At 35.0% G+C, this 27,853-nt stretch overlaps 1 protein-coding gene across 1 annotated transcript in view; it reads left to right on the plus strand.

Annotated features, from left to right (window-relative positions):
• The window catches only part of SNX7 (sorting nexin 7), a 107,022-nt gene extending 79,718 nt beyond the window's left edge, over window positions 1-27,304 (plus strand). The window contains exons 8-9 of the mRNA XM_010367730.2: window positions 4,259-4,411; window positions 26,858-27,304. Coding sequence (XP_010366032.1) covers window positions 4,259-4,411; window positions 26,858-26,935 — 231 coding nt within the window. The 3' untranslated portion in view covers window positions 26,936-27,304. The remainder of the gene's footprint in view (window positions 1-4,258; window positions 4,412-26,857) is intronic.
• Window positions 27,305-27,853: the final 549 nt, after the last annotated feature.

Genomic DNA, 27,853 nt, shown 5'->3' on the forward strand with positions numbered 1-27,853 from the left:
TCAATATCATTTCCAGCCTTTACTGGTCAGTCTCTAATCTGCATTTGCAGCTGCATTTCCCATGCTTCTCCTTACCAACTCCAGACCAGCCTCTTGCCCATTCTTTTATCACACTCTGTAGCATATATTTATGTGGTTGTGTTCATATCATATCCTCAGATAGGTGTTTCCTTGTCCCAGTCACTGACTAGTTAATTAAAAGTCAAAATGTCCCCTACCCCACAATCAGAATTAATCTTCCATTCTGTATCTGTAAATACCACTTTTACGTTTTTCCTTCCATTATGGTATGCCATTCTACTTTTTATTATAGCCTTTGGTTTTTGCTTTACTTTTGCGTACCTGTACCTAATAGATTACAAACTGCTTGAGATAACAGCTATATCAGTTTAACCTTGAAAGCCACAGACAAGCTTGCCCAATTATTGGCTGGTGCTATTCAGTCAGTATGAATAGAGCACCTGCCTTGACTGGCAGACATCGGTTTGAATCCCTGATATGCCACAAATAGCTATGTAATCTCTTTTCTTTCTTCTGGTTTCCCAGCTTGTAATAGGAAGATAATACCACATTTGTAACGTGCTTATGCAGATTAAGTGAAATAATGTATGGAAAGCATATAGCTTAAAACAATGGCCCATGACACAATGCAAAAAATAGTCATGATTACTGCTGTTACTGTTACTATAGACATGTACTCACCATTGTAGAAACATATTGTTTTGTTTGAGCTTTTAGGATTAATTAATTGTGTGGCTAATTTCTAGCTGAATATAACTGAAGCTAGAAATTACCCATTAGCCTTATTATTAAATATAAAGCATGTTTTCACTATCTTACAGTCTTTTATTATTACTTATTTTGGCATTACAACATTTTGCAGGCAACAAGGGTTGCTTGCTTCTTCAATTTTTCCAATAACAGAGGGCTAAACTGCTGTCAGTATTTGTGAAAAGAAGAATAATACCAAGCCTTAAATCCTATCTAGCCCAGTCTTTTCCATGCTATTTTGCAGTAAATGAGTTGAATTTCCTGTGGTTAGAGTTATTGAAACCTGACATGTGGTGTTGGAGGGAACAATAAAACACCAGAAGGACTTCTTTAGCCTGCCAGTGGGCTATTCTCCCCCTCAGGTTAACTTTTGTTGAGTATATATGTTCTATTAGAACTTGGATGGATGGCACAGTCAGAATGCGTAGTCTTTGTACCAAAGAACTTAGTAAAATTGAAGTCAGCGAAGGGGAAAGATATCTAATTATATTATGCTTTTGTAAATTGTTGGGAAAGATGTAGTGCAGATCATTCCTAATTTGAATTAGTTGTTTTGTGCTTATTATGTTAGTGTTTCTTAGAATTGAAATTATGGGAAGATGATTCACTGTGAGGAAATACCTAATTTTTTTACCTTCCTTTTTTCCAACTAAAATTATGAATAACTCATCAAAGAAACAAAAAACCTGATATAGTCACCCAAAAATGACAAGAATTCATCATACATATTTAAAGCATATGTGTCGTTTTCTACACTGGTGAAAATAGATTGAGGAAATAGCACTAGAAATTGGCTTAAGACCTAGACACTGGTAGAAGAATGACATATTACCAGAGACTAAAATACCAGAAGAAGAGAGGGAATTAATGTCAGTTTCACCAACTGATGATGATGGTGATGGTGATGGTGAGAACATTTAGTAGGCAAATTTTCAGGCCCTGTGTAAGTCAATTAATGGTCATTGTTTCATGCTGCAGTTTTTATAAGAATCCCAATGAAATGCATGTTATTATTTTTACCTTTGTTTTACAGATAAAGATACTAGGGCTTCAACAGATAGTCTTACTCAATGTCGCATAACTTGTAAACCACAGAAGTGTGACTTAAACTGAGACCAGGCTAACCCACTGTCAGTCCTCTTAATCCCAATGCTGTACTGATAAGGCTACAATCCATTCTGTAGGTGGCAGTGAAGGCAAAGTTCTGAGAGTGAGTTCTTAATTTCTTCTCTAGGAACACAGTACCTGCTGGTTAGAGCAGAGCCACCAACTGACCAGACCACCACTTCAAAGGCTTTAATGAGGGGGATTTACAGATTGACGTGGAAAAACTCTTTGTAGTAAATCCTTTATGGCAGGGACACCATTTTAAGCTGCATCAGGAAGAAGACAAAGATAGACTATGTGATTTAGATACTATGTTTCCTGAAAGCCAATTTCAGTAGAACCACTCTATCAGCATTCCATGCCACCGCGTGGCAATTTAAACTGCAAAACCTAAGCAGAGGAGAGTTAACACTGTGTTTATAATTGGTGTATGTACCCCTTGATCCTAGATGGAGACATTCTGTTAATAATCCCCATCTGGCTATGCAAATGGCAAGATTCCATCCAACAATCCAGAGGAGGCTCTCTAACATCCCTGAGGTCTCCTAGCAGACCCAGATCCTATTTGACTTTGACCTTTCAACAATTTTATCATGGCTGTAGGTGCCTATTTCCAAGCATCCACAGCCTGTCATTATTAGTTATTCAATAACATCCCATTGGACATGTTCTTTAAGATTTAGCAAAATAATTACCCAGAAGACTACAGAGTCCCATAACGTATTCTCACTGATGTAGTTTGACCCTACAAACAAAACAAGAGAGTGAAAAAACACAGACACAAACATGAAAGTCAGCCTTTCTACTGAAATAGATCTCACATTGGTAATGCAAGTTTTATATAATACCAAATATCTATTATTTGAGAAATGAAAGCACACACAGCTGCTATGAAATAAGAACAGAAGTGAAATTTCATATTAAAAAGGAGCTAATTCAGACAAGCATCGGAAGTAACATTTTATTGGTTCTAAGACATTTTTACATTTCAGCATCTTAAAATAGAAATTCTTTTTAAAAGATGGCCTCTTACGAATACTTTGTCTTGAAATGGTGGTACATATAAGGCCCCTTTTAAAACATGAGAGAGATGATGTCATTTCTGCTCACATCTTCCTGGCTTTGGATCTCCATAAAATCCAAGAACCTTAACGGTAGACTACATGGCTCAGTATGATCTGGCCACTCACTGTTTCTCTAACCTCATTTCCCAGGCCTTTCCCCCGCCCTCGTTTTTTTCTCTCTTTCTTGCAACCATGCTGGTCTTTCCATTCTTAAATCACCTAGGCATACTTCCACCTCCAGGTCATTGCCCTTGGTGTTTCCTCTCCTGGGAATGTGTTTCTACTGAGAATCCCATGGTTCACTCTCACATCTACTTCAGATATTTATTCAAGTCATACTTATTTAGGCTTTCCCTGGCCACCTTACCTGAAATTGCAGCATCCTAACATTTCCTGTCTACCTTTCTGCTCCATTTTTCTCTTTAGCATTTATTACCAGCGGACAGTTGGTATTTTTTATTTACCTTGCTTGTAGTTTCTCTCTCCCCAGTAGAGTTTAAACTGTGGTAAAAACAGGGATTTTTGTGTATTTTCTTCACTACTCAATCTCCAGGTCTTAGACAAATGCCTGCTACAGACAAGACACTTAGTAAATACACACTGAATATATGAATAGCTATAATATAAATATATAAATCCATATATATGAATATGCCAAATATAAAAGAATAAATCAATGGATTACATACTCAAAGGCTGATAAAGTGGGGAAGAGGGTAAATATTACACTAAGTCTGTCCAGTGGCTCATGGTCTAGGATTTGGGCATCTTGTGCTATAAACTTGCCTCTGTTACTGGCTATCTGAGTAAAGTTTACAAGTTAATCCCTTGGGCCTCCAGGCGGGACTAGAGTATGGATGTTATAACCTCCTAGTTAATTGAGCCTTCTGCTAAAAAGAGTTGAAAAATGAGGACCAGAACTGGGAAGCTGAAGTGACTGAAACTGTATTTTTTAACCTAAATATTATCACCAGAAATGGTAGTTGTAAGGAGAATCTTAATACAAAAGACTTTGGAGTTAATTTTTGGCTCAATTGCTTTTGTTTTATAAATAGTGAAACTGAAGCCCAGGATTTGAGAGACTTAGCCAAGGTCAAGTGTTAATTGGTGGCCAGCCATAGAACTGTACGCAACAACCCTGACTGAACCCTGTGTTCTTTTTACTTTAGTTAGTACATATGGTAAATACTAGTGATTAAAAACAAAAAAGAGTTATGCTTAGGCTGTTTTGGTATTTTGTTCAACTTATATTTGATGAATTCACCTAATGGAAATAATACATAGGTCAATTTGTCTCTCTTTGTGACCTAATTCAGCTTCCAGAGGAGATTGGAAAACTTGAAGATAAAATGGAATGCGCTAATAATGCCCTGAAAGCAGATTGGGAAAGATGGAAACAAAATATGCAAAATGATATCAAGTTAGCATTTACAGATATGGCTGAGGAGAATATCCATTATTATGAACAGGTAATTAGTATTATTTGATATTGCTTCATTTTAAAGTTATATTCTCATTTACTTTTGGTCTGTCCAATGTTGAAAGAGTGTTTTAAAGAACCAATGTCACATTCTGATGCCCCTCTGGTAGCTCAGTTTCAATGAAGTTGTCAGTTACCATTTGGTTTTTTAGCCTCAGTTTGTTGTTTTGGATTTCGATTCTTCAAAAGCATTTGATAATGCTTTCTAATGATTCTCCTAACTACTCCTCTTTCCTCTCTCTTTTCCATTTATAAAGAGTTGGCAAAGGAAGGAAAGGAACAGCGGTTTGAATGAGCAGAAAATCAGTTCAGGGCCTGTTCCCTATATCTTTGCTATCCCCGTCTTCTGTAGCTATTCTAAAACCATCAACAAAGGAGCACACTATTCCATCAGCAAAAGAGTAACAACATGTTTTTTTTTAAGTTCATTTTGTTTTTCAGATGAGTGTATTTCATTTTTTTACAACTAACTTTTCCTCAGATAAATTTTTGTTTTTTTTTAATTGTAAACATACTTTTCTTAGAAAGTATATTTTAAAATAACATCTTTAACTTTATCTCTGGCTGAATTAATGAATATATGAAATTATTACATTAACAAAATTATGTCCTATAGCAGTGGTCCCCAACCTTTTTCATACCAGGGACAGGTTTCATGGAAGACAATTTTTCCATGGACCTAGGTGGGAGTGGGGTTAGTTTCAGGATGAAACTGCTTTACCTCAGATCATCAGCCATTAGTTAGATTGTCATAAGGAGCATGCAACTTAGATTCCTTACATGCGCTCCTGTGAGAATCTAATGCTGCCTCTGATCTGATAGGGAGTAGAGCTCAGGCAGTAATGCTCACCCACTGCTCACCTCCTGCTGTGTGGCTGGTTTCCTAACAGGCCAGTGACCAGTACCAGTCCGTGGCCCAGGGGTTGAGGACCCCTGTAATTTATAGTATATAGTGCTTATCAGTTTAAAAAAACTTTAAACTGAAATATTATATGTCTTGAAAGATTAACTGATATTGATGTTTTTATTCAACAAGAGTTAATTAAGCCCCTACTATCACCAGACATTGTGCCTGGCCCTGGAGAGACCACAGTATGCAAGGCAAACACAATCCCTTTCTCATGTAGTTACAGCCAATGACAGGAACAGTCACAAAGAGAGCATAATAAAATGATATAAAGGTTAGGTATAGAAAGACATTGCAGGGGCATATAACCTAATCTAGGAAAAATAAGGATATGTTTATGCAGAGACCTGAATGATGAATAAGGAGTTGCCAGATAAGGATGTGAGAAAGTTGGAGGCAGAGAAAACACATGTACAAAAGCCTCGAAGGGAGAGAGAACATGTTGAGATAACTGAGGTTCTTTTTTGGAGGAAGAAAGAGTGAAGGTAGTTTTGAATTGAAAGATTAGGCTGAAGAGTGCTTTATAAATTTAGTCTTTTACCTTTAAGGGAAATGGGAACCTTTGAGTAGTTTTCAGCAGGGAACTGACAGCGACAGACTTGCATTTTGGAAAGATCACTCTGACTTTGTACATGGGTCAGAGTTAGGCAACACTGGACATGATGAGACTAGTTAGGAGGCAGGAAAGGCAGAGATGTGAACTGACCTAGGAGTTTCATGTTAGTGGGCTAGAGATGATCGAACAGATCCGTGGTTTTGTTTTGTTTTGTTTTTTAACTGGGTAGAACTGGAAAGATCATTTTCTGTCTCTCCTTAATTTTTCATTCTGGTAACAACTGTAAGTAAATTCAAGTATCTAAAATGAATTTCCCATAAATCTCAGCTTTTGAATGATATAAAATATTTCTTTTTAATAAAGCACATTTATCAACATAAAGCTTTATTACCATTTTACTGTTTAAATCCATAGAACTAACCTTACCTCTCCTTTATAGTAGAACTTGTCTACAGTTAAATTACAGAATTGTTAAGAAAGTCACTTGTTATGAATAACAAAACAATAAAATCAAAAATTTAATTGAGATAATTTATAAGAAAATGTCTTAAAACATGCAGTTTTCTATAAACGATTATAAAACCTAAGTATATCAGGGTATAAAAATCACAGGACAAATGCACTTAATATATTTTCCTTTAAATGATAAGATCTGCCAATTTTTCTAAATTTGGATTTTTTTTTTAAAGTGTTCGTAACAATTCCACAGCATTCCAACTAAAATGTTTGGATTTTGACCATACTTCTCACATAAATACGTATTTTTTTCAGTCTCATTGATTGAATTCAGTTTATACAAGACGTTCCTTTCTTACAGACAGTTAAAAGAGCATCGCTGTGCCATATTGCAAATTTTGTTTTTCACAGCAGTTTCTATCAGTGTGTGATGTTTTTAACTCTTTCCCAAGTGTACTACAGTTCTAAATGTTACAAAAATATATCAGGTGTCCTCCATCTTAAATGTATAAATGTGGAGGGATCATTGTTTTTCGTTTGTATAACTTCCAGATATCCTTATAGCTCCACTTATTTGTTGAATTTTTTCCTGAGTGAAAAACTTGTAACAGATTTGGCACATCAGTCCAGTAAAACAAAATCAAGAAGTTGGAGCCCTTAAATGGTCAAGGATTCTTAGCGAAAGGCCTAAACAGCAACAATCCGCCACAAACTATTAACATCAGAATATCTCAGATGTTCGGGGAAGTGAAATGTTCTAGAGACCATTCATTTCCTGTTTCATTTCATCACATTCTAATGGAAATACTTCTTTTTTCATCAGTATTCCCAAAAGAGTCTGTTCCTAGTGTGATGGATGAAACAGGGTATATATACATTTGCCTTTGGATTTACCTGTATTAAGTTCTGGTCACAGATTGTTTAGAAATTAAAACTTAAATATAAAAATGGCAGAGGGAAATTAGACTGTAAGTATGAGGTATAGGTCTGTATCCAACTCCAGTTATTATCATATTGTACAATAATTGTGTCATGTTATACTTAGAGGCATCTGTTACATCTAAGAACGTGTAATAATCAGTGTCATGTTGTACTTAGATGTATGAATTTATTGGGAGAGAGTTGATTCTAAATCCAGAACGGGTGTCTCAAATGAAACTTTTACTAGGTAAAATGATGTTATTCACATTTTGTTCTATATGACTAATAATTAAGGATGAATGTGTTGAGTCTTTTTAAACAAATGAATAATAAAACAATAAAATTAAAAATCCATTTGAGCAGGATGAATGATTTCAAAGTACACTGATATACTCAAATAACGAAAGAAAATGACTTCCTGCTAATGTACAGGGATTCTAAAACAGTAAAACAGGACATGTTGGATACAGGGCATGGATGTTTCCTAACATTTTTCTTGAAAGTGAAAAAGAAAATCTGCTTTGTTGTTGTCAATGCTGATGGTGCTAATGATGGAAGCTTGAGAGCAAGTGATTCCTGGCTTATCTTATGAACTGGAAGAGCGCATTCTTCTCAAAGCTTTATTTTAATACCATTGAATTCACTTGGCTGTCCAATGTCCTCTTACAATTAGACTTTGAGGGCTTATTTGGACATTCTGACAGGAAAGTGCAGCCATTTAGGAACTGCTTTGGAATAGCTCTGGACTTGGCAAGAACTATTAATATAAAAGAGAACAATTACCTTTTGGCAGGATGAGCACAAAAAATGGGGAACCGTCTACCCAGTCCAGTGAAATCATCTTTGTTATTAAGGAGGTGACAGACAACTCTGATGTCCTTTTGGTCATTTAATGTCTTTGTTTTATTTGTCTCTAACATATCAAGGACAAGGTTGATAGTAAGAAAGGGTAGAGAATTCACAAGAGTTATGATAAGGGTAGGGTTAGTAAAAGGAGCTACGTTCAATTGTGTCTATGCAGATTCTTAATATGTGCCTGCTAAATTAACATTTCTAAGTACGTGCTATGATCCGGGCCTGCTCTGTATCTCACATGTGGCATCTCACATGACCTTCTCTGTAACTCGTGGAGGTAGCGCTCTCCTCTCTCTGCAGTCTTGCTGGCCCAAGTTTCTACTAATGTTAATTTTTGCCAAATTGCACAGTTTGTAGTTAAGTGAATATGATAAAGGAATATAGTTTATTCCTTTCCATAGCTTATTTTATAATATAGTTCATTCCTTTGAATAGTTTATTTTAAAATTATTAGTGGATATATGGAAATGCTTATTTATTATCTTATTTTTCTGGTTATAATATTAATACAGGCACACTGAAAACAAACAATTACAGCAACAAAAGCTCAGTACACAAATGTATGATGAGGATAAAGAATACCCATATAATCCTTTCTCCTAGGGAGTGGTTCATTTAAATATAATTACAGAAAATAATTTGCTATTTTAAGATTAAATTATTGTTATATTTTCTGCATGGGTCTTTGGAATGTGTCAGCATAAAAACATATATGTTTAGTTATTTATTTAGTGTCACAATCATTAAAATGAATATATATTATTTTGAGTTCCATATTTTTCATTTATTTTACGTTTCCACAGTGTCATAATTTTCTTATGATACATCATACTGATGTATATTAGCTTAGATAATTAATAGTTGAACATTTGTTTTTTTTCTTCTATCATAACTATACTATTAAAAATAATTATAAATATTAGCTTTTTGAAAACTTGGTAAGAATTTCAAGAAATAAGCAGGTCTATGATTACTGCATTTCTTATTCTATCAGTCTTATTTAGGAATGTCAGTTCCCTCATGTAAATTCATTTATGTGAGATTCCATTATCGAAGCCCTGTGCTAAACACGGGTGGCGTGGCCTGGGGAGAGATGATCCAAATTCACACTTAAGTTTTGCTGCTAGGAGGCTAACGTTGATTGGGGAAAAATAATATATAAAAATATTTACTCATTTATTTGATTAATACAGCCCTAACATTATTTTTTTTTCTAATGGCAAAGTATTTAAATTAGTTTTTTTGCTTGATTGTAATGGACAGACTCAATAAAAGGTTCTATTCTTAGCAGATAACACAAATATATTTATATGGACATCTAGCAAGCAGAAAAACAATTATAGCAAAGGAAAATTTCTGAAAGATAAATGAGGAAAAGAAAAAAAAATCATTACAAGGGTATACCGTCTAGCCACATGAACAGTACTACTAATGTTTTCTTAAAATCCAAGTCTAGTATTTTATGGCTCATTTAAAAATCACAGAAATTTTGTAAAAGTAGATCTCACAGCAGTCCTCTAAAAACTAAGTATGGGCCTGGTGCAGTGGCTCACCCCTGTAATCCCAGCACTTTGGGAGGCCGAGACGGGTGGATCACAAGGTCAGGAGATCGGATCGAGACCATGGTGAAACCCGGTGTCTACTAAAAATACAAAAAAAATTAGTCAGGCGTGGTGGCGGACGCCTGTACTCCCAGCTGCTTAGGAGGCTGAGGCAGGAGAATGGCATGAACCCGGGAGGCGGAACTTGCAGTGAACTGAGATCGCGCCACCGCACTCTAGCCTGGGCGACAGAGCGAGACTCCATCTCGAAAAATAAATAAATAAATAAGTATGAATAAGCCCTGAGTGTCCAGAATGTTCTTCAAGTGTAGTTTTACTTATTTAGGGATTTATTTCTTCTTGTGTTGGGAAAATGGTGAAATAAATTCTAGTGAAATGGTTGTTTGTTTTAAACTTAATATTATACTGCATGCTTTGGGACATTTTGTAGATTGTGTATATATTTACTTGAAACCATCCTGGTCCAAATTAGGACAATTTCCAAGTGTTCTGAGCTTAAGAGGTTAATCTATATTGATAATGATGATAAAACTGCTACCTAAGCAAGATTTGGATGGATGGCGTTTAGATTCCTGTCAGAAATTTCATTCTATTCAAAGCTGAAAATCAGAAAAAGTATTGATTTGTGCTCATCTGTGAGTTGAAAGGAGCAATGAGGGGAATAGTCTCCCTAGACTTAATTCTGACTAACAAAGAACTGTTATCTTAACATGACAGTTCCATAAGGAGACAGTACTATTTTCAAAATCTGGGAGGTGAAAGCAAAGGAAGGAAAACTTGGCCATTCTCAGTCATATTTCCTAGAATTTAGCTTAAAAAATTAGAGAAAAGTTAGTTATACTTTCAAAATCATACACTCTAAATGAGAATATGACTTGAGAGGAGTGGACAATTCTTAAAAGTGAAAAGAATGAAGCAGGTAAAGAACCTGACACAATTATACCTGTGGACCGTGGACCATGGAAACAGAGATGATAGAGGAGGATGCAGTCAAGGAAGAATACAGAAAAACACAGGCAATATCAGTGAAAGCATATGTCGGGAGGAAGAGAGTTTTGGGGGAAAAAATGTGAAGAGCTTCCCAACAGCACCAGAGTCAAATGAGAGTAGGTATGAGGAGCCTCTTTGGAAGCAAGAAAATTAGGAATTACTGTGTTATCAAAAAATTTATAAAAATGAATTCCTAGTGGAAACTGTGTAATGGGAACTAAGAAAGCAGAACTAACTCATTTCTATTTCACTGCTGTTTTATTCATGAAGGAGAATGAAAGTATAAGATGAAAGGGTTAGGCAAATACAAATGAAAGTTAACTAAAATCCAGTACATTTGAAGAGGTAATAAAACAAAAACTATCCATTGCCACAAAGAGATTGCTGGGTGTCTTCTGTTTTTCAGTGAGTGGTGCAAAAGCCCGCCCTTTACCAACCTGAAAGCAGTGCTTACAAAGCCCCAGTTGAAGCTCTTAATTCTAAATTTACTCATAGAAGGAAGACTGACAGACCTTCACTTCCTCAGAAGAAATGCAGGCCATGTTACTTTCCTAGGTGAATCCTAAAATTACCCCCAGAGAAGGTTTTCAGCAATACTGGCACAATGTTTCCAAAGTAGTTAACCTCCTCTCCTCTGTAACTTCAGATACACACCATGCACAGTCAATACTTGCTCAACCCTTTGTCAATAGCCTGTCTTAGAGAAGGGTGGATATGGTAGGGGAGTTACCCACATAGAGTTGTTCAGCATAGTTTTTAGCCTAAGAAATGGCAGGTAGTGTTTGAGTTTTCTTTTAAATAGTTGGAACTGAGGTGTAATAGATAGTCTGTATTGAATCATTTTTTTTTTATGTTGGCCATAAAAAAGACTCCTAGGCTGAATCTCTGTCAAGAGGCACCTTCTTTAAAGTTAAATTCTCTTTCCTTATTATGAAAACCAAGAAGTTGACTAGAGCTGGAATAATCCAGAGTTATCCAGGACAGGGAATTTTGAACCCATAACAAGGTGCATTTCTTTTTACAATCATGCCTCCTAATAGTTACTAAAGCCTGACCTAAACCCTAGATCTCAGAAGACAGATGCCCTGGTGCTAAAAATAGATCTTCAGAAAAGAGCATTCTATGTCTTTGGAACTATGTGAAGAATATCTCAGAACTACATTATACACCCTAAAATTGAATAGATTCCAGTTACATGTAGGCTATATTTCTGGCAAAGCAAACACACCAGCTTGAGAGGATACGAAGCTTAGAAATTTACTCAGTCTAGCCATTTTTATACCAGTTAACTTTTCCAATTCGTTACATCTTTGTACCTACATTATCTGCTGTCTTATTCATTGGGAAGTACTCACTGGAAGCCTGAATGCATTAAGAAATTCAGGTTACATCATGCTACTTTTCTATGGATCATCTAATTTATTTAGGGATGATCATCAAAAGGAAAACAGCAACTTTTCATCTTCTTAATGCCATTAAATGGCAATACATTGAATAGAGTGTTCTCCTTGTGTTTCAAGAGACCAACATTGTTATTGATTATTGATTAACCTTGTCCTTTTTACCAAATATATCACTTTTTTGTTGAGCAATCAGTTCTTATTTCAAATAGAATCTAAAGGCACATAGAAATGATCAGAGCAAAAGATACAGAGATGGAATAGCCTTCTGTGATTCTAGAACATCTTTGGAGGCAAGCCACCATTAGACTCCAAGAAACTGCCTTCTCAATTTGACACATTATTACCAGGAAATTTAGATAAGTGAAGAAGCAAGAATTGTAAGCTGAGCTCAGGGAAATCTACATTTAAGATATTTCACAAATAACTTTTTAAAAATTGACTATTATAAATATCAGAGGAAGTCTCTGGGCATAGTTCTTTGGGTCTCTAATTATTGTATCTTTGTGGTATACATGATCCCACAATCCTTTACTTCCACTTCTTGAGGATGGCAAGTTGATAGCCAGATTACTCCCATTTAGCTTATACTGTTTCGTTTTGTTGGAGAAGGTTGGCAATGCATCTTAGCATGTTTATGTTTCTAAGAAATTCTTAGGAAAGAAACCTATTCACCTTTCTTTATCCTCTCACATACCGAATTTGTTTGCTCACAGAAACCATTTATGGAGTAAATGTCTGAAATGTTCTCTAGAAAACAGGGAAAACAGATGATAGAGATATAAGATTTCTAATGCTCATTAGAGTGTTCATTTTAACACCACTTGAACGAGCTTAGGTAACCATGAGGTCTTGACAGAGTAGATTTTAATTCAACATGGCTTAAAACACTGCTGTGTTATAGCCTACTGCCTTTGAACTTAGGTTTGCATAATTTGATGCAACTTTTCACTGATGTATAGATGAATATTCCCCTGCCACAGCAAATAAGAAGGTATTATCTTCTATGTTGTTGATAAGGTCCTGCTTTCACATTCCAAGAGGTAAATCTAAAATCAGACTAGTTTCTGTCTGCAGCAATCTTTATATTTAAACCAAAGTTATTTTGCATAAGATAGTCTTTAGCATGGAGAATGATAATATGCTTTTTAGAAGTCAATTTATTTAATTTTCTGGGTATTTGTTTTGGTGACCTCTTAATTAATTTTGAAAAAAACTTAATTTTTTCAAAACTTAAGTTTTATGAGAGTCATATTAAGGTCCTGTTGTATTAGAAGACATTTCTGACTTAAAAAAAAAAAAAGAACAAAGTAATTATTAAGTAGTTAAGCAGGTTTATTTACTAAAGAAGTTCTCAGAGTACTTTATGTGCTTATATGGTTGTGAATCTGAAGACATAATACTTTTCTTGACTAGATCAGTGTTTCTTCCTGCAGGATGAGTGTTCTACAGAGCATAGTTTAGGAAATCTTGGGTAATAGTGTTGATCTCTAATGCTACTTTAAGTGTGGACTGATATTCATTCCGTAAGTTATTATAGATTCGACTTAGAAGTTGCAAGTAATCAGTTGGAATCTTTGATAGCAATTCGACATTGCCAAGACATCCAAGTGGGTGATTAGGAGGTTTGACTTGTTGAATTCTATGGAACAATTCAAGTATTGTCCAGCCTTTGTGGTGATTTGCATGTGGCATGAAATTACAGACTAGTCATGGCCAGTAAGATCACTTAATGGTCTTTAGAAGACTGAAAAAAGAAAAAACAAAACAATTGTTCTTCACCATGGATAGCTGAAGAAGCATTGCGCTGAAGCTCCTTCTGGTTTTTACAGGTCTGTTGGTCTCTTACACTTAGTATAGATAGTGTCCTTCCTCATTGAAAACTTTATAATCGATTTAATATTGAAGCATCATATAAAGCATATAAAACACAGTCAGTGGTAGAATTAAGTTTAAATGCAGCAGGATTTTATTTTTATTTATTTCTAAGGAAACTTTAGAATCAACTCGTTGTCATTTTTAGAATTCTCAACTATTATGTACTTATTTTGTTGTTTGATTAAGTGTGATTTCTGCTCTGAATTAAATTTTCAAAATCCATAGCTGTAGCTCGTGTTTCCATCTAGTTGTGAACCTTTTATTATGTGTCATATAAGTCTTAAATATTTTTGTTGTTTTATAGGTTTTTACTTTTTTTTTTTTTTTTTTTTTGGGGGGGGGGATGGAGTCTTGCTCTGTCACCCAGGCTGGAGTGCAGTGCTTCAATCTCAGCTCACTGCAACCTTTGCCTCCCAGGTTCAAGCGATTCTCCTGCCTCAGCCTCCCAACTACCCAAGTAGCTGGGATTACAGGCACCTGCCATCATACCTGGCTAATTTTTTATATTTTTAGTAGAGACGAGGTTTCACCATGTTGGCCAGGCTGGTCTCAAACTCCTGACCTCAAGTGATCTGCCTGCCTTGGCCTCCCAGAGTTCTGGGATTATAGGTGTGAGCCACCGCACCCAGCCAGGTTTCTGCGGTTTTCAAAACTTCGATTGAAAATATTCTCGGCCGGGCGCGGTGGCTCAAGCCTGTAATCCCAGCACTTTGGGAGGCCGAGATGGACGGATCACGAGGTCAGGAGATCGAGACCATCCTGGCTAACACGGTGAAACCCCGTCTCTACTAAAAAATACAAAAAAAAAAAAAAGTAGCCGGGCGAGGTGGCGGGCGCCTGTAGTCCCTGCTACTCGGGAGGCTGAGGCAGGAGAATGTCATAAACCCGGGAGGCGGAGCTTGCAGTGAGCTGAGATCCGGCCACTGCACTCCAGCCTGGGCGGCAGAGAGAGACTCCGTCTCAAAAAAAAAAAATTTTTTTTAATTAAAAAAAATTAAAAAAAAGAAAATATTCTCATCAGTCCCCTATATTCTGTAATGTAATTTGTTCTCAATTATCTATGCAAATAAAGTGACCTTAGGTGTGAAATAGACAGTTATATCATGCCATAATCTGTGCTGCCTCCCATCCTTTGGGCTACATAAGTTTTTATGTAGTTAATCAGGGATTTGCATGGAAGGAGATTGCACATAATATGAAATAATTTCTAAAAATGTCTAATTTCTGAATCAAGGACATTCTGCTTATTGTGCTTTGTAAATGACAGACTACATACTATGGGCCAATATAATAGTTTCTGTATAGAAAAGGAAGAAATGATTTAAACACATACACACACACACACACACACACACACACAGCATTTTATCACAAATAAGAAAGGTGGGTCTTCTAATGGAAAAAATTAAAGTTGGATACCATGATGCCTGTATTAGCTAATTATAAAGTCCTAATCATGTCCTCTCTACATACCCAGTTTGCTAAACTGCCAAATAGAGGTATTCCTCCCTTCCCCCACCCCACATCCCATTCACATATACCCCTCACAAGTCTTTAGGAGAATAAAACTGGAACACATATATAACACACTATAAAATAATGTGCTTAAACATCATAGTTGCACCTTCATTTTCTAATAATCCAAAGGTTAATGTGCTCATCTGTATAGTTTGTTGTACTTTCAACGTATGCTTACACAAAAACAGATAAGCTTAATGTCTGAAGTGTCTCGCATTAAACTGGATAGACTTCATGTAATTGGCTTAGTTTTAAATAAACAACAATGATGTTGTGGTGTCCCAAAAGTATGAGTTTATAAGGATATGAATTTAAATTTTGGCTCTTATGTTAATTTCTCCTATAAAGATTTCCAATATGTTAGAACTTTCAGAGCTCCAATTTCCTCATGTATAAAAATGAGAGAAATGGATTAAATTTTATCTAGGGCTCCATCTGTCTTTATCAGATCTTGAGTTAGACATCTACAGAATAATGCTACAGAATAATAAAAAAAATGGACCACAAGATGGCGTTTGTAGCTAATGAGTCCTTTTGCATTAACTATCTGTGTTGCAGTCATTTAAATATTTGCAATAATTACAAGTGCACACTTACCACTTACATTCTTGAGAGATATGTAAAAGTAATTTTTAGAAAAATAATCTGCAAATCCTGTTATTTTTAAGTTATTGGTATTTCTAAAATTATAAATTGGCAAATGATTCTCAGAAGCTGAATTTAGACTTTTCCAAAAATGAAATTTAATGAATAATTTGAGCTATTGCAAAATAATAGAAGTTGCTTTTCTCTGGCAGTATCAACTGTGATTTCCAGATTGATTACATATCAGAATTTGAAAATATGTACCTCCTGAAAGTTTTCATTAGTGTTTCAATTTCAGATTTAGGAGATTAAAAAACAGTTACTAAAATGTTACACATCCTATTGCTGTCATTGTAGGCATAACCTAACGATTTTTATAGATGATAAATAATTTCGTGATGCTATTGACCTAGTAGAGAAATGATTGCCAATTTGAGTTTCAATGTTTTCTCAAATGTAGGTGATATCAGCTGTGTCCAGGATCATTTGAGATGACGTTAAAATACTTAGAAGAAACTCAGTCATATTTCCAATTGGTAGCTTATTGAGAAAGATGTAGTTATCATGGTACTCTCTCTAAAAGGTGCTTTTTGATTAGAGGTGAAAAGTAAAAGCACAACAGCTTTATATGGCTTAATATGGGAATTTCCCGTTTTAAAATAAGAATATGGGAAGGTGTGGCTTTTACATATTCTATAATAATAAGTATCATTATTATTAGGTAAATGTCTAGTTATTTTACTTTATTACCACAGAAATATATAATTATATTTTATTTTGACTTATGTAATAATTTGGATGAAAAATTTTCTAGTTAGCTGTTTCTATCAACAGTGTGGTGTCATTACCTGTGGAGATATCAGCTGTTACATAGGCATCACATGGTGGCTAAGGGCATGAACTTCGGACAAATGACTTCTGACTTTTAGCTGAGTGACCTTAAGGACTTTTTTTTTAAATTTTAGTGAGCCTCAGTATCCTCATCGATGAAGTGCTAAAAATGCTATAGATTTGTTTGGGTGTTAAAATATAAATGTACATGCATATACATATATGTATGTATGGAAAGGAATACGTAAAGGTGAAAGAGAAGTCTTAGAAGCAAAGGTTAACATTCCCAGTGAGTCACTAAAAATAGTTTATAAGATTTTATGCTCATCAGGTATTTCCAGGAGTCTTAACCAGCATATGCCTTAAGCCACTAATTTTACTTGAGCTCAAAATTGCCACCATAGAAAATAGGTTTTAAAGCTGCTAAACAAATGAATGCATGCATGAATGAATGAAAGAAAAGCAGTTAACTCAGTGTCTAATAAGGATTCAGTAAATGTTGGCTACTAGTCGTACAAGCAGCTGTAGTGGTACTGAAAATATTTCTCATATATTTATGAATCTTATCTTTGGAAATTATAATGACAATTATCTTATAAATACCAAATGCGAGGAGGAGAAGTAAAGTTTTATGTTTGCTGTATTCCACACTGGGTCAAGCAAAGCAGAGCAAGGCATATTTACAAATTATATGTGATTTCATTTGCCAACTTCTTGTCAGCCACGGTTAGCCTCTGGAAATCTTCAGTTTTAGTTCTGGGATGAAACTTAACGGACACACATAGTTCAAACCCTTACTATAAATAGGTAAACAGGCCCAGAGCAATAAAGAAATTTGCCTGAAATCACACTGTAGGACAGAACATCTTCATATCCCACAAGCTTGAGAAAATAGTGATTCTCAAATGTGGAAGCTTCCATTGAAAGCTGTATCTTATCTATAGAAATACCATTATTGTCACCATTTACTCTTTGGAAAACTTGATCACATCTGCTTGTGGGATTACTAGCCGCTTATGAGAACTGAAGAGACATTTACCTCTTCTTATGCAAAATGTCACCACCTTTACTGAAGTATCAAGAGATTTATTTTCAAAACTGAAAGTTAGTTTTGGAATTAAAACTTAATTTTCTACGTATTCTATCTGTGTACTGCATTTGAGGAGGTTTTCAGGCTGTGTGTAGAAACAAAAAGGCTTCGTTTACCTGTTGGGTCTGTTTTCCCCACCTCTGGCTCACCTTCCTGTGGTGGCCCTCCTTGTCTGAGTTCTCTCTTCAAAGAGAATGCACTTGCCTTTGGCTACAACTGCAATCACCTGGGGGAAACGTGTACTGGATTCTCAATTAACGAGGATTTGTGATAAGCTTTTTTTCCGGTCATCCACATCTTGGCTCATTGCATGTATAGCATATTTATCAGCTTATTTTTTTCTGCAGTGAGAAGGAGCTGTTCACCATGGTTTCATATAGAGCACTGGAAAAAAACACAGTACTGCACTATGAGAGTCATTTTTCTTAACTGTAAAATGAAATTACCTGATTTCATCAGAAGATTATTGCATGAAATAAAACCATATGTATGGAAAATGATGACATCTTATTCAAATGGAAGTGGAACTCCTGTTGTTGGTGGTTCTCCCATGATAGTATGAGAATCCAAAGCTAGAATGAGCTAACCAGAACTATTAAATGTCAGGCCAGCAGTGTTGCTGGATAGTTTTTATTACTACTCTGGTTTTGACAGATACTAACTTTCTTCACTCACTGTAATGATTTAAAAGTGGAAAAAATTGTTTGATGACAATGCAAAGCCAAATAAATAGAAACATCTTTTGAAAATATTAACTTATAAGCAAATCTCACAGTAGGTTTTGAGATTTTTTTTTGTTGTATTAATGATTCTTTATATCCTCCAGTTATAATCCTGAGCACAGTAAATACTCACTGTAATAAATTACTTAACTATATGGTATAAACAATATATTTATTGAGTTTTTCCTTAGGTTTCATACTCAAGAGCAAAGAAATTTAAGGAGCCTTAGAGGTCATCTTTTTGTTGTTTATAAAGATTTGTGTACATTAATTTGATATATGTGCAGGATATCAGGTAACACAGGTGAATATTAAACATTGGTGGAAACAGGCAATTACATTTATTTAATTAAAAACCTGCTATCAAGAATCCCAAAGTTATCTGGTAGCGTCAGGAGCTGCATAGTTCAAGGTCAGATCTCAGCTTTGGAGGCCTAGAAAAAAAACCATATTGGTCAGCAACATAAGTGGGGTTCAGGCTTTTAGGGCAAAACTTAATATTTACATGTTTGTAGAGCAATAGAAACCAAGTTATCAGTTGGTTGGTGTTCAAATAGAAAAGTGCAGTTTTCGGATGGCCAGCATCTTAGCATCAGTTGTTCAGTATATTCCTTCTCTATAGAGTCATCTGCATTTACTGAGCACTTACCATATTCCTGGCATGTATTAATTCAGTCTTCTTCAAAGAATAGATATGTTCCTAGAAATATATACAGAATTTCCAAGATACATGAAGGGAATTAATTTTCATACACTCACCTTTTGTAAATACTCTTGCCCAAAATGTGATCAGCCTGATGCCCCTGCAATCAGGGTTTCCTACCTACTTCTCCTTCCAAATCATCCTTCTACTATGTGAAAGAAAGGCGTCTCATTCTCATGACCCAGTGACTTATTAAATGTACCCTGGTGATGGTTCAGGAGATTGACTATCCATTTGTTGATGGGTAAATACTGGCATACAATTGATGAGATTTATAATGTAAACACACTTAGACCATTTGAGCCTCAGCTTTCTCACCTGTAAAATAGGATTCACAGTAGTCATTGTGAGGCTTAAAGAAGGTGATATATAAAGCAATCATATAAAGTCATGCCTGACCAAGTATTCATATCAGTATATGGCAGTTGTTAATGTTATTTCTGTTGCTATCCTATGTCAATTGCTCTATAATGTTCTGTATTTCAAAACACATACTTTTTCTGCTTCTGGTGTGGAAGATAAGGAAATCATGAAATAGCTAATTTGTCTGTCTTATCATGTTTTACTCTCCCTTTTAGTACTTACTTTAGAAATGAAAATATTAGTTCACATCACTAATTAGCATGGACAACTACTGAATATCTTAGATCTTTATTAAACTAGCATAGTTAATGCAAAATATGAAAATGATAAGAGTTTGTTCACTTGAGGACTAACGCCATCTTTGGTGCAATTTGAATCACTTATTAGACAAGAATTCTAAATAGAGCAGGCTGCTTAGAATTTCATTTTGAATTTTACCTAGAGAATGTTCAGAAGTTTATTTAAATGATAGTTTTGCAGTTATTAAAAATACCTAATATCTTCTGAAAGTAGTAATTGCTTTGGGGCTGCCCTGGAGGGGTACCAGATACAAGATTGTGTATAGGTTTGCAGAGAGCAAACCAGAGAGCTCTAGCAGAAAGATGGTTTGCAAAGGAAACTGAGGGCTTTTCTCTAAATGTAAAGTGTGGTGCTGTTCCCATCAGCCCTCTCCACCCAGTTAATAGTTTTCTGTTTCGTAAACATTGTGGGTAGATTTTTTAAAGATACACTTCAGCATTTTTGTATTTCCTTCTTTTTTAAACTTGACATTTGGTGAAGGAGATTTGTGAGTGGTTTATGAAACTGAGTTTTTTCTTGATATTGAAAAGCAATAAAATACTGATAATAGCTAATATTTATTGCATATCTGCATATGATGTTAATTGTAGCTTTTTGGAGGTGTTGCTTTTCGGGTTGTGGAACTTCTCCTTTATTCCTAATTTGCTGAGAATTTTTTTTTTTTTTAATAAGGAATGGACATTGGAATTTGATAAATGTTTTTTCTCTATTGAGATAATGTTGCATTTAATGTTGTCATTTGATAAATAATTGGATGTTAATCCAATCTTGCATTCATGGAATAAACTCCGTTTGGTTATGATACATAATTCTTTGTAGAAATTATTACATTTGATTTACCAAAATTTTATTTAGAATTTTCATATCTATGTTTAGGAGGAATAATGGTCTGTAGTTTTCTTTTCTTGGGATATCTTTGGCTCTGGTATTTTGGACAGCATCCCCATGTCTTCAATTTTCTGGAAGAGATTATATGGAATTAGTATGATTTCTTCCTTAAATGTTTGCTGTAATTCACTAGTGAAGAATTCTGGGCCTGGAAATTTGTGTATGTGTTTGAAGATATTTAACTACAAATTCAAATTCATTTGGGTTATTGGTTTCTTCTGTGGTGAATTTTGGTAATTTATGTCTTTCAAGGAATTGGTCCATTTCGTCTACATTGTCAAATGTATAGGCATAAAGATCTTCATACTTTTCTTTTTTCCTTTAGTAGAGTCTGAACTAACATTAAACCTTTCATTCCTGACCCTTGGCAGCATGGGTAAAAGTTTAATTTTCTCAAGGATCTAATATCAGTTTCATTGATTTTTATTTTTCTTTTTTCTTTCATTGAGTCCCACTTTGCTCTTTTCTATTTTTTTTTTTTTTTTCTCTCTCTCTTCTGCATTTAATTGTTCTTTTTTTGGTTTTCAAGGTAGAGACTAAAGTCATTGATTTGAAATCTTTCCTCCTTTCATATGTAGGCATTTAGTGCTAAAAAATCTCTATGTTCTACTTTAATGGCATACCAAAATTGTTGCTGTGTTGTGTTTTCATATTCAGTTCAAAACTCTAATTTCTCCTTTGATTTGTCCTTTGACACTGGAGGCTTTTTATAATTGTCCTGTTTAGATTTCAAATATTTGGTGATTTTAAAGATATCTTTCTGTTACTGATTTCTAGTTTAATTCCATTATGTTCAAAGAACATACTTTATATGACTTGAATCTTTTAAAATTTATCGAGACTTCTTGTATGGCCCAGAATGTGATCTATATTGGTGAATGTTTTATGGGCACGTGAAAGAAAATATGTATTCTGCTTTTGTCCTGTAGATCTCAATTAGGTCAACTTGATTGATAGTGTGGTTCAGATCTTCTTTATGAGTGCTGATTTTCTGTCCACACATTCTGTCGGTTGTTGAGAGGGTATCAAAATAAATTATACTTGTAGATTTGTCTTTCTCTTTGTATTTCTGTCAGTTTTTATGAAACACTTTTATGTGTGTAAACATTTTAAATTCTGTCCTCTACGAGTTGATGGGTGCAGCACACCAACATGGCATAAGTATACATATGTAACAAACCTGCACGTTATGCACATGTACCCTAGAACTTAAAGTATAATAAAAAAAAATAAAAAAAAAATAAATAAATAAATTATGTCCTCTAGATGTATTGGCCCTTTTATCATTATGAAATGATCATCTTTATCTCTGATAATGATCTTTGCTCTGAAATCTGCATTTCTGATACTAGTGTAGCCATGCTAGCTTTCCTTTTGACATATGTTACAATAAAACATATATATATGTATGTCTATGTGTATATATATACACACACACATATATATACATATATATATTTTTTTTTTTTAATTAAAAGAAGTAAACCCAGGATCTCACTGTGTTGCCCAGGCTTATCTCAAACTCCTGGGCTCAAGTGATCCTCCCACCTCGACCACTGAAACTGCTGGGATTACAGGCATGAACCACCATGCCTGGCCATATATGTATTTTTTAATCCTTTTAATTTTAACTGTATTTGTCCTTATATTTAAAATATTTATAAGAAGTTTAAACAAAGTATAGGTAGGTCTTTTTTTTTAATTCAGTTGGCAATCTGCATCTTTTAATGGTGTGTTTAGCATATAGACATTTGAGTAGATTATTGGTATATTTGAGTCTTTTATCTTGCTGTTTTTTATTTGTCCTATCTGTACATTGTTCCCATTTTCTTCTTTTGCCTTCTTTTGGATTGATAGGCAATTTTACATGATTTCATTTTACATCCCTTTGTGGTGTATTAGATACAACTCTTTTGTATTAGGTATAACTCTATTATTTTAGTGGTTATTTTTAGGTTACTGTATGTATCTTAAATTTGTCATAGTCTACCCTCAGATAGTATTATACTGCCTATATAAGAACCTACAAATGTGTTTTTTCATTCCCTTCCACCTGGCTTTTATGCTATTTTTGTAATGCATTTTACCTATACATGTATTACAAGCCCTGTAAGATTTTCCTTTTTTTAATTCATTATATTTTAAATACATTTAAATAATAAGAAAAGTATATATCATATGTACTCATGTAGTTACTATGTCATTTATTTATAGATCCATATTTCTATCAGGTCTCTTTTTTTTTCTGCCAGATGAGCTTTTTTTTTTTTTTTTTTTTTTGGATATTTCTTATAGTGTGTTCTGATGGTGATAAATTTTGCAGATAATGAATTAAGCGATTTTGCAGTCTGCTTGATGGGATCTTGTACTATTGTAGGCCCTATGAGAATGCTGGATACTGTTTAACCCTTCCCGATGGCTTTTTTCCCCCTGTGTCTCGTAGTCTTCTCACATGCATGCACCAATCAGTACTCTGCTTGGTGTGGCGCATCCTCCGCACATCTCCAGAGCTTTGTCTCTATGCACCACTCTCTTCTCTGTTACTGTGGTCTATGAACTCTAGCTGCATTTTCTCTAACTCTTAGCTCTATCTTAACTCAGTGAGTCAGCCAGGTAATATCTCCCTTCACCATGGCCTGGAAATTCTGTTAAGGCAACAAGCTGGTATATTAGAGGGATGCTAATATAGTTTAGATATTCATCCCTGCCCAAATCTCATGTTGAAATGTCATCAGCAGTGTTGGAGTTGGGGCTGGTGGAAGGTGTTTGGATCATAGTGTTGGATCCCTTGTATATGGCTTGGGCCATCCCCTTGGTGATAAGTGAGCCCTTGCTCTGAGTTCACATGAGATCTGGTTGTTTAAAAGTGTGTAGCACTGCCCCCACCACTCCTGCATTCGCCATGTGGCATGCCTGCTCCCACCTCACCTTCCGCCATGATTGTAAACTTCCTGAGGCCTCCCCAGAATCTGAGCAGATGCTGGCACCAGCTTCCTATACAGCCTGCAGAACTGTGAGGCAATTAAACCTCTTTTCTTTCTAAATTACCCAGTCTCGGGTATTTATTTATAGCAATGCAAGAACAGCCCAATACAGATGCCATAACAAAATTCCAAAGACTAGGTGGCTTAAACAACAGAAATTTGTTTCCTCACAATTCTAGAGGCTAGAAGTCTAAGATCAAGGTGTCAGCAGCCTGTTTTCTTCTAAGGTCCCTCTCCTTGGCTTACAGATGCCCACCTTCCTGCTGTGTCCTCAGATGATTCTTCCTCCTTGCTCACATTTCTGATTTCCTCTCTGTGTCCAGATTTCCTCTTCTTATAAGGACACCAGTCATATTGGATTTGGGCTCACCCATATGACCTTGTTTTACCTTAATTACCTCTTTAAAGGCCTTATCTCCGGATACAGTCACTTTCTTAGGTACTAGAATTAGGGCTTCAGTCCATAACACTGGGGTATCATGGAGCTTACTCTGGTTTTGTTTGTTTGTTTGTTTTTCTCCTCAGGGGCCAGTATCCTTTGTTGCCTGATTTCCAGGGTGTTGAAAACCATTGCTTTATATATATAGTATCTACCTGGTTGATTGATTTAGGCAAAAGAGCCTTTCCAGTCCCTATTACACCCTCTGGGTCAGCAACAGAAGTCTTGAACCTGAGTTCTTGATCACTACGCTATACTTCCTCACACTGACCTTTCACAGACATGCCGAGATTTATGGGGTCTACCTTTTGCTCATCTTTTAGTCTGCATTCAGTGATTACTTCCACTAGGAAACATTAGGACACTCCAATCTTAGATCCTATTACTGTTACTCCCATCATGTCCTGTAACATCACAGATCCTATAGTTGATTATATTTGCTTACTTGGGTTTCATGCTAAATCCTAATTTCTACTGGTTTGTGAGCTGTGCACTAGTACCGTCACAGTGCCTGGCATATAGTAAGAACTCCAAAATATTTGTTGAGTGAAGAGGTTTTTGTATGTCTACCCTCCATGCCCCCCAAATCATGTGTAGTTTGGACAATCATAAATTACTTACAGTCCAAAATTTGAAAAATATACTAAATGTGATGTAGTCATCTTTTATGCCTTTTCATTAGTATAGGCATTTAGATATACTTAAAGATATCTAAATTCTTCTCCTGTACCATCTAAGAGGAGGCCACTCTTACTAGGTGGCTCCTGTAGTAACTACCTGACCCTGATTCCTCTACTCTCCTCCCCTTCCCTCCTCTTCCTATTTTATTTTGTTATTTCTCCATCCCTATGAGAGAGGCTATTATTATTATATATCTGAGGAACTAGAATATCATCAAGTTAGTAACTTACCGGAGGATAAAAGCAAATCCCAGAATCGATTCATTACAGTTACTGTGCTTCTTGGATTGTACTTGACTTTCAGTACCTTCTAAAGCTATTTAAAGAAAAAGTATCCCTTGAAGTCTTGATACACTTGATTATTCTAATGAGGCCTACATTACCCCAAGTCTGGCCTTCAAAATATATTACAAAATAAATACCTACTATTTAACCCAGTAATTTATTGGGTAAATTTTACCCAGTGTCTTTTTTATTTGACAATTAGATCATTCAATGTTTTGCTGTTCTCTTGTAATTATACAAATCTTTTAGCTTTATTATTAGCTTCCTAAGTTATTGGAACCTATCTCAGAGTTAAATCACAGTATGTATTCTATATGAAAATCTGAATTGACATAGTATTGCCCATATTCTGAATCTTCAGTTTGAAAAAAATGTGTTTATGCATATGCACACACATACACATACACATACATAATTATATGAATACATACTTGTTGAAATGCAACACACTTATAATTTGAGAGCTTTAAACGTTTGAGTTTTTACAGTGTTTGAAAAATCTCTAGTCTGTTATTAGCACTGGTTGTCCGATATGAACACATTAAAGCTGTGAAAGGATTAGAGGCAGAAGAAGTGACATGGAGGTAGTTGATCCAGGTGGACCAGTGTTAATCTGTCTAACTTTGGAGTGTATTATGTAGAAACATACATGTCTATGGCTGTCTATCCACATTTGAAAAAAAAAAAAACACACATAATTTCTTTCCAAATTCGTTATAGCTCAGGCTGAATATACATTAGAGTAGGTATGATTTAGAAGAATCCTAAGTGTGTTCAGACTGTTAAAATTATGCTATACATAAACTTCATACAGATACTTGAGACTGGTCTATTAGGAAGGTCATCCTCAGGCAAAATCAAATAGGCCACATTTATGTTTATGTGTTCTGAACGCCTTCACACCCTTACAATCCTGTGTCATTTCCTGTGGCACATTAATAACTTAAGTCTTTCCACCCATTCCCGACAGACCATCCTAACAGTTGCTAACTTTTTGAGCGTTCACTTTATGTTATGCATTCTGCGTAGAGATTTATACAGATTATATAAATTTAATTCTCACAGTTGTGCTAGTGGTAAGTACTATCATTAACTTAATTTGTAGCTGAAGAAACTCTAATAAAGGTTAATCAACTTTCTCAAATTCACACTTGATGTAATGGGATTCAAATCAGACTGAAGTGTGTTTGTATCATCACTCCTCCTCAGCTCCAACTGGGTCCATCTTTTTCTCTACAATGTGGAGCTCTTATTTTTCTCTTGATATAGTGTAATAGTAGACTATTTCAGCAAACTAATCCTTGCTAATCTTTTTAACCTTTAATATGTTTTCCCCTTACTTCACAGTAGCAGCCCTCATTAAGAATTAAAATATGTAGAAAATGACAAGGATTCTGACAAGATGTTAGGAGAGAAGAATAGAACAGATTGCAATAGGAACAGATGTGTTAGAATTTATTCATCCTTTAACGCTGAAAGTAAACTCTTATTGATTGCCTCATGGTGTGTTTCCATTATTCAGTGCCTTGCTACGTGGGAATCATTCCTTACATCACAGACCAACCTCCACTTGGAAGAAACCTCTGAAGATAAACCTTAATCCCATTGAGGACTTCTGTTTGATCTTTGGGAGACAGCATTTATTAACCAAAGTTATTCTTTCTGGATCTGCCATGTCCCTTATAAAGTGGATGAAAAATGTTTTGTACTATCTGGAAAACCAACAACTTGAAACCTCAGGTATTCCAGGTCACTGACATGAATTTGAAGATATATCTATCTGTATGAATGTATATCTATATGTATATAGATATAGAAATACAGAGAGAGATCTGGCTTGGTTTTAATTATGTTCTTAAATTTGTGTGCCAATAATTGCATATAGATTTTTTTTCTTAAATATTTGACTGTGGAACATGCCATTTTAAATATGTTGTAAGGACTGTTTTAATAAAAAGTTTAGTATGAAGTGACTGGCTGCAGTGTATTCCTTTCCTCCTAGTAACTCAAGCCTCTTAAACATTCTAAAATGAGTTCAGCATGTGTTAACAAGTATACTGTGCATTCAATTTTATTTCATTGTCATTTCCTCTGAATACTATTCAGTTTAATATTAGGAATTCAAAGTAACAACCAAAAATTATTTGACATTATTAAAATAGATGATAACTGTTCAAAAATTGATTTTTTAAAAGTTAAGTAATTGTTTTCCACAATTAAAAAGTTTCCAAGATTTAAATTATTATTTGAGTTATTAGTTAGAAATCCTTATATAATTATATTCCCACTAGTAGATATATTTGGGCTTTGTAAAATTTTTGCATATTCTTTCAACTCATACCTAGCTGTTATTTGTTAAGATGTACAGTGTTTATCAAGTTTATTTCCCCATTCATTCATTGTCTATCCCATGCAAGGCACAGTTGTAGGTGCTTATGTTCTGTATGATGAAAAAGATACTTTCAGAGCTTACATTCTAGTAATACTGATCATACAGATTTTTTCTATTAATTTTATA

Source organism: Rhinopithecus roxellana, chromosome 8 (assembly GCF_007565055.1).
Source record: "Rhinopithecus roxellana isolate Shanxi Qingling chromosome 8, ASM756505v1, whole genome shotgun sequence".
Classification (NCBI taxonomy): domain Eukaryota; kingdom Metazoa; phylum Chordata; class Mammalia; order Primates; family Cercopithecidae; genus Rhinopithecus; species Rhinopithecus roxellana.